The sequence below is a fragment of the Gigantopelta aegis genome, chromosome 3 (genome assembly GCF_016097555.1).
Source record: "Gigantopelta aegis isolate Gae_Host chromosome 3, Gae_host_genome, whole genome shotgun sequence".
Taxonomy (NCBI): domain Eukaryota; kingdom Metazoa; phylum Mollusca; class Gastropoda; order Neomphalida; family Peltospiridae; genus Gigantopelta; species Gigantopelta aegis.
Genome location: NC_054701.1, coordinates 77005986 through 77014028, shown reverse-complemented (window position 1 = coordinate 77014028; position 8043 = coordinate 77005986). Strand labels below are relative to the sequence as shown.

Here is an 8043-nt window from a genome sequence, read left to right as displayed (position 1 = left end):
ATTGTAACCTGTATTATAAAACTGATGTGTAACTCTGAGTCAGTGAAATATAATTTGTATTATAAAACTGATACGTAACTCATTGAATTATAACCTGTATTATAAAACTGATATGTAACTCAGTGAATTACAGCCTGTATTATAAAACTGATATGTAACTCAGTGAATTACAGCCTGTATTATAAAACTGATATGTAACTCAGTGAATTACAGCCTGTATTATAAAACTGATATGTAACTCAGTCAATTACAGCCTGTATTATAAAACTGATATGTAACTCAGTCAATTACAGCCTGTATTATAAAACTGATATGTAACTCAGTGAATTACAGCCTGTATTATAAAACTGATATGTAACTCAGTCAATTACAGCCTGTATTATAAAACTGATATGTAAATCATATAAGTGATTTTTGCCCATATCTTTACACTGTTTTAGTTTAATGTTTGAAGTTTTATGTTGGTGTTTATTATCAATCCATTTATATAATTTACCTTTGACATTCAGTATCTGATGTATAACTAATATGTAAGACATATACAGAACTTCACATACATTGTTTTCGGTTCCTATTTATTGCACAAGTTTATTTTGTGCAAGAATGTATACCACGTGACCACGTATCAGTCAAATGGTATGTTCTTTTGCAAAATAAATGAGTGCAATAAATAGGAAGTGAAAACAATGTACATACCTTCTTTTATATTTTACAAACTTTTTGTTTTAATTAAACGTCATAACAACACTTTGATAAATCTATGATCAAAATTCCTTTCATGGATTTTCTTAACGTTAAGAATCATACTCTGCGGCAGCCGTGTGTAATGTTTCAAATACGATGTGATGTAAGTAAATAATAGGCGCTAACTGCAGTAAAAATAAAATGGGAATTCCCCATTTAAAAGTTGTGGTCCAAATGGCATATATGTGCGATGCAAAATAAATTTATCACACAGTTTCAAAATGTCTTTATCACTATAGTAAGATTAAATAGGTATGTAATAAATATAAATATCAGAAACATATTTAACTGGTATGTAATTGATATATACTTGTGATGTGAAAGTTTGGATATATATAACCTACATGTATATTTCACTGTTAAAACTTCTATATAAAAACACATGTATATGATTTATAAAATCATATGTAATTTGATAATGATATTTTGCATAATAATATAACCTATTGTTATAACCTTTAACATTAATAAAATGTATATGTGTGATATTTAAATAGGCCCATAGGAGCGATATCTGGAGGAAGGACACAACTTCTAGTGGGATGGGGTACACAAGTCATACGTGTATTTTTATCTATACTCTTCAAAAAAAGTAGGGGAACCAGAAATATTAATGTTAATATCAACTATTAGACCAAACATACGTTTTGACCACAGACGTCCTAGTAAAGAACGTTCAGGTCTGTTTTACCAACACACTGAAACACATTCCATAGTTTGCATGTACATCACGCAGTTGCCCCATACACGTGCATGGGGTGTCATTCTTGATTTTGTCCATTTCCAGGAAGGTCGATTAATCACTGTGGAACATTATTTCTGTCAATCTTTTTAATTCTGTTGTTATTGTTTTGTTTTCAATCATTTTTATTGTTTGAATTTGTGATTTACTGATAAAAAAAGTCAACTTTCACATTTCACTTCTGACCCCAATTGTCCTTCAAGATCTTTGGTGATCATAAAACCTACTGTAATACTGAACTACCGGTTGTAATGTTTGCCCAATTAATTCACTATTATCATATAACCATTCCCCACAGCTAATATACCTTACAATTTTGGCAATTGTAAATTCGTATTAGAGTTCCCCTACTTTTTTTTTAGAGTATATCCTCTAGTTTGAGGGGACAGCCCCCACCCCCCATCCCTCATTCCTTCGGGCCTGTTAAGGTATGTGATATTTGGAATATATAGCACAAGCTTTAGTGATATAACATCTATGTACAGGGGACTGGTACAGTGACAGCAAATGTAGGGACTGGCTTGTTAAGGTATGTAATATTTGGAATATATAATATGTATAGTTTTACTGATATAACATCTATGTACAGGGGACTGGTACAGTGACAGTAAATGTAGCTGATTACAATGACATGGCACCAACTTGTACGCAAACGCTGTGGAACATTGATGTTGATGACATGATCGGTTAGTAGCATATGCTTATTTACTTTTATACCATTTGTATGAATTATTATTATTGTAAAAGTTGTTGTTGTGGTTGTATTTTTGTCCAAATGACTTGCTCGAAAAAGGTTTTCAACTCTTTTTTTTGTGTAATATAGCAAATTTTATTCTTTCCTCTCACTCAAGGAATATGACAGTTTCTATATAAATTTGATTGTAATCTGTTTGGTTTGATTTAATTTAATAAAATTTAATTTAAGTTTAGTTTAATTTTTAATTTAATTTAATTTAATTTAATTCAATTCAATTCAATTCAGTTCAGTTCAGTTCAGTTCAGTTCAGTTCAGTTCAGTTCAGTTAATTTTTTGTTTATTTCTCAAACTGGCTGTTTGTCATTCTTTCCACTTGTCTGTCAATCTGTCTGATTTTTTTATTTTTTTTTTCAGCAACCTTCCCTACGATGGTGATTTCTGCTCTAGGGTGCACTGATCCTGAAGGCACGACCTTGACCTATGTTATGGTACAGTCACCTGGTTCACACTTCAGCGTGGCAACTGATGTTGTAACAATTACGAGTATGGACTTCTTTATGCATCAAAGTTCTCTGTATTTAGTGTTTCCAAATATATATAAAGTTCCATTACATTTGTTAGCTACTGTCTGTAGGAGCACCATAAATACCAATGTTTAGTGAGCTCCGTGTTGGGTTGTCATGCTACGATCTGAAGAGATCAGGTCCTTTTAAGGGCCCTATGGGCAACCTAGGGAGACACCTCAACATCCATAGGTCCTAATTACTGAGCTACTTTCTGTCTATTAAAACTCCAAACCTATACGTAGCTCCATACCTTTTCATTTAGACCGACCATTCAAAATTGCACCTAATTTCCTTCATCAAAAATGGAGACCCATTTCCCTTTGGCTTAATCCTACGGGTTATTCCAAATTACATAGCACCGTACCACCCTCCGCCTGTTACCGGCTACGGTCAGACTGCTGGTGCTCCCTTGCACCTGCCAGTGCAGGCGGTCCCTCCTCCCCCTCACCCCAACCCTTTCCTGTCCTGGATGGAAGAGCTGGTCGAGGCCGGCACCTGTGCCGGACAGGCATGTGCTACAACAGCTTGCTCTGAATGTGCACGTTAAACGTCTTGGTCTTGGTCTTGAGCTCTGTGTGTTCTGGACAGAGGAGCCGGCCAATGCTGGCACCTGTGCCCAGGACAGTCATGCGCTACAACAGCTTGTTCTGAATGCACATTAAACACTCTGACCTGACCTGAGGGTCTGTGGTCTAGTGGATAAGTTGCTGGACAATCATGCTGACGTTAGTGGTTCAAATCCAGTCAAAGCTGGCTCACACTTTCAATCAACTTTCTAATCTATCACCCTCTGCCTACCATTCTCATTATCTTAATATAAAAAAACTTTCCAATAATTTGTCCTATGATGTCAATCTGTTTTGACTATGTCTGTCACTTTCCTCTGACTCTGTCTTCTGAGCTGTCTATACCATCGTCTACCTGTCTAAACTTTCTCCATTGGGGCAGTCTCTCTGTACTTCCCTGCTCCCACCTGGCATCCTTGTCCTCTGCCACTAATAAAACTGGTATGTCCCACAGCACTAACTAATGATTGCCTGTAGTAGGTGAGTATAGTAGGTGGTTACAAGTGCCTCTTAACAATGCCAGAAGTAACTACTGAACACTCTCCAAAGTGGTCAAACTAAGCTCACAGCTAAAGCTGATGGGAAATGGCAGATGTGTTGCATGGATGGCCACAAGAGACAAGCACCTGTTACGGTTGAAAAACAAGGACTGGATTGTAGAGTTGGACAACGAAAAAAAGTTGAAAGATAAGAGGAGCTGCCAGATTGGGAAGAAATGAGATGGTACAATACATTTTACAAATTTATGGGAATGTGTAAGATATATAAATAACAGTGACACATGTAACTGATATGTAACTGATAAATATTTGTGATATATGACCTACATGTATGTGATTTGTAAAATATAAAAGTTTGGATATACATGTATATGTATATAACACATTTTACAAATTTGTGGGATTTTTTTTCTACAAACAGGTGATCTGGATTATGTTACGGCCACCGCTCACACCCTTATGATAACCGTGACAGATGGAGGGACGCCGGCACTATCCGTAGTCGTCACCATAAATGTCAACGTCATTGATGTGAATGACGGCCCACCAACATTCACGGGAACCTTCTCTAAAACCCTTCTGGAAAATGTGGCAATTTCCACCTCTGTGTCTGACGTCGTTGCCAGCGACCCCGACGGAAACACTCCAGCCGGTATCCTTGTCTATGTCATCACGCTGGGAGACACTAAGAACCAGTTCGCCATCGACTCGGGCACGGGTCGCATCACCACCATCGGAAATCTGGACAGAGAAACAGATTCCAGTTATAATCTCATCATAGAGGCACGGGAGCAGGGAGGGGCCAACACTGCCACAACCACTCTAACCGTCACCGTTGATGACATCAATGACAACGCCCCATCCTGCACGGTCATGACATTTGCAGAAACGGTGAGCGAGAGTCAGACGGCTCCCTATGATATCAGAACGCTCACGTGTACAGACTTAGACACAGCAGCTTTTGGTACTCTGACGTACACGCTGACCAGCGGCGATTCGACGAAATTCGAGATGGCCGGAAATATATTCCGACTGTCCGCTGTGTTGGATTTCGATGCTGGTCCGACTAAATATGATGTTGTTATATCGGTGTCCGATGGCACGAACAGCATTGACGTAACAGGCACGGTCAATGTAGGGAATGTGAATGAGTTTACACCAGCATTCACTGGAGGTAAGAATTAAAATATCTTGAATTATTTTATAATTTATTTTAAATTAATTAACCTATTGGAGTGTAACTTTGAATACCACAAGGGCACTTTTTAAACCTTACACCCTTTTCCCCAGAAAAATTCTCCGTCTGTCTTGTATAGCCTAAGCCTGAATGACTTCTTTAAATCCTTTGAATGTTTTCTGTGTAATTTGAATGACCTCAAAAGCCAACTTCCTATAACATTTCCAATCTATCACAGACCATCTATGACAAGGCTGCCAAAATAAATTTCTTTCTTTCTGCATTGATCTGTTACATGTGACAGATTTTATGGTAACCAGTATATTTTTTATTATTTCACCAGCTCCCTACACCGTGTCAAAGAGTGAGAGTCTTGCGCTCGGCTCTACAATCATCACCGTGGTGGCAACCGACGGGGACTCTTCAGCCACGGCGGATGGGCAGATCACCTTCGCCTTTACCACCACCTACCCTGAGGTCACAATCGACGCTGTAAGCGGGGACGTTATCCTAGCATCCAGCCTTAACCGGGAAGCATCAGCAACCTTGACCTTCAGTGTGACTGCCTCTGATGGAACCAACACGGTGTCTACGACTATTACGCTGACAGTCTTGGACGAGAACGATAACGCTCCGGTGTTTGCGTCTGCTAGCTACACGTATGTTTTACACCCAAACAGACAGACATTTCAAGACTTTCATAAAGTGTACTGATGCCATATAACTATAAATAAAATGTGTTGAGTGTGGCATTAAATAAAACATTTCCTCCATAAAGTGATGTGGCTTGTTAGTCTCCTACCGGTCCTCATGTATTGTTAAAGATCAAGTTTAACTTTCATGGTGATATCCCCATTTTTGACAGAGTTATGGCCCTTGAAAATTGTTGGGCCTTGGTAGGGGACATGTATTGCTTTAACAACCGTACTCTCAGAATGCTTGTTTCTCAACACATTTTATACTATGACTACCTGTATGTGTTGCCAAATATGGTTATTGGAGACAGAGATGGATATTGGAGACAGATAGAGAGAAAGAAAGAAATGTTTTATTTAATGACGCACTCAACACATTTTATTTACGGTTATATGCCATCAGACATATGGTTAAGGACCACACAGATTTTGAGAGGAAACCTGCTGTCACCACTACATGGGCTACTCTTCCGATTAGCAGCAAGGGATCTTTTATTTGCGCTTCCCACAGGCAGGATAGCACAAACCATGGCCTTTGTTGAACCAGTTATGGATCACTGGTCGGTGCAAGTGATTTACACATACCCATTGAGCCTTGCGGAGCACTCACTCAGGGTTTGGAGTCGGTATCTGGATTATAATCCCATGCCTTGACTGGGATCCGAACCCAGTACCTACCAGCCTGTAGACCGATGGCCTACCACGACGCCACCGAGGTTGGTACAGATAGAGAGAGACAATGAGATGGGAGGGAGAAAGAGAGATATGGGGAAGGATAGGGAAAGGGACAGATGGCAGCAAGCAATTTCTTGTATGTACATCAGGGGTGGGGAAAAATAAAATTGTCAATCGGTCCCACGTCATCACTACCGGGGGGGGAGGGGGGGGGGGGTGGAAGAAAGGAATACAAATAGAAATTATAAAATCATTTAAAAGGTGATATTTGCCAAATAGTGTTTTAAAAACAAAATCATAGTAGCATTTGTATATTTTTATCTTGAATCATGAACGTGAAACGATAAGCATCAAAACATGAAAGAACATCGTAGTTCACCAAGGTAAACATCTACGGTCCGTTTTTTAACATTTTGACATTCATTGGACCCGCAATAAACATCACAATAATAAATATAGTGCCGGAGACGTTTATCTTGATGAACTAATCACATCGGTGAAAAAAACTAATTATATATATTTTACATAATGATGATAATGGAATAAATAATATAAAAAAGGAATAAAAGTTATGCATTTTAACTCCCATATATGTATAAAAAGTACCAGTATTAGTACTGTCCTGAAAATTAATAAACAATAACACCGTTGGAGCGTTTGACAACTTGAGCTGACACATGTTTAGACAAAGCAATTAATAACGTTGTCGCCGATTGGATGACATTTGACCTCTCCTGGCTCTAAAAATAGCCGGTTTAGCTATTCCAGCTCACTCCCACTTTAAAAAAAAGAGAGTGTAAACTTTTTTTCTTTTTTTTTTAAAGTCCTTTATAATTATTTGATACACTACATTGAAGAGTCAACAAGAAACACATTTATAGATTATTTCAGTATATTTTATGCTATTTCAAGCAGTTTGTTACTTTGTATTTCACAAAAGCCTCTTTCTCAGACTAGGACACTCGACCCGACAGAGCTCCGTACACAGGCGTTGACAGGTGTTGATTGTAACCAGTTGCAAACTCTGGGTCCTTTGTTTTAATTGGAGTGTAATACCTTGGTAGCTTTCTCACCAAGAATGATGTTATTGTTAACGCCTGTTTTATCTCGTGACCAGCACAGCGGCTTTGACAAATGTCTAGCCTAGTGGCAGTAGATTGATTGTAGGTCCGACTTATCATCTTATGGCAGACTTTAAAATCACAGACATCTGAAACACCAGTCAGTTTGACCACTATTTATTTATTTATTATTATTTTAAATCATGCACAAGATACCAATGTCTGGGCAGGCCGATCCAATTGGCGGATAGGAATTTGTTCCTATAATAGAAATGGACAGGTGCTTCGGACCGACAAGAATGACAAAAGTGGGACCGGCAAACGCACGTTTTTCAAAAATAATTTCGGTCTCAGAGATCGAGAATCGGTCCCAGACCGGGAAAAAAGGGCATTTCCCCACCCCTGATGTACATACAAGATTGAAAATACATACCTTAGCCTTTGATGCATCAATTTTGGGGCATGGTTTGGGATTGGAAAAACACTAAGGCAATTCATCCTGTGCCCATCGTACATAATTAGGTGATCATTCTATCACAGAGATACATATCCTGCCCGTATTTCCTTCCTGAGATGTGTTTGGAGAATCCGTGTCTCAGAATAAACCAGATTTTCTGACA

At 38.5% G+C, this 8043-nt stretch overlaps 1 protein-coding gene across 1 annotated transcript; it reads left to right on the top strand.

Moving 5' to 3' along the window:
• The first annotated feature begins 2117 nt into the window (after positions 1-2117).
• LOC121368844 (protocadherin-16-like) lies at positions 2118-5706 on the top strand. Its single transcript, XM_041493593.1, has 4 exons — positions 2118-2172; positions 2598-2726; positions 4237-4989; positions 5336-5706. The coding sequence occupies exons 1-4, from the start codon at positions 2118-2120 to the stop codon at positions 5704-5706; spliced, it is 1308 nt and encodes a 435-aa protein (XP_041349527.1).
• The last annotated feature ends 2337 nt before the right edge of the window (positions 5707-8043 follow it).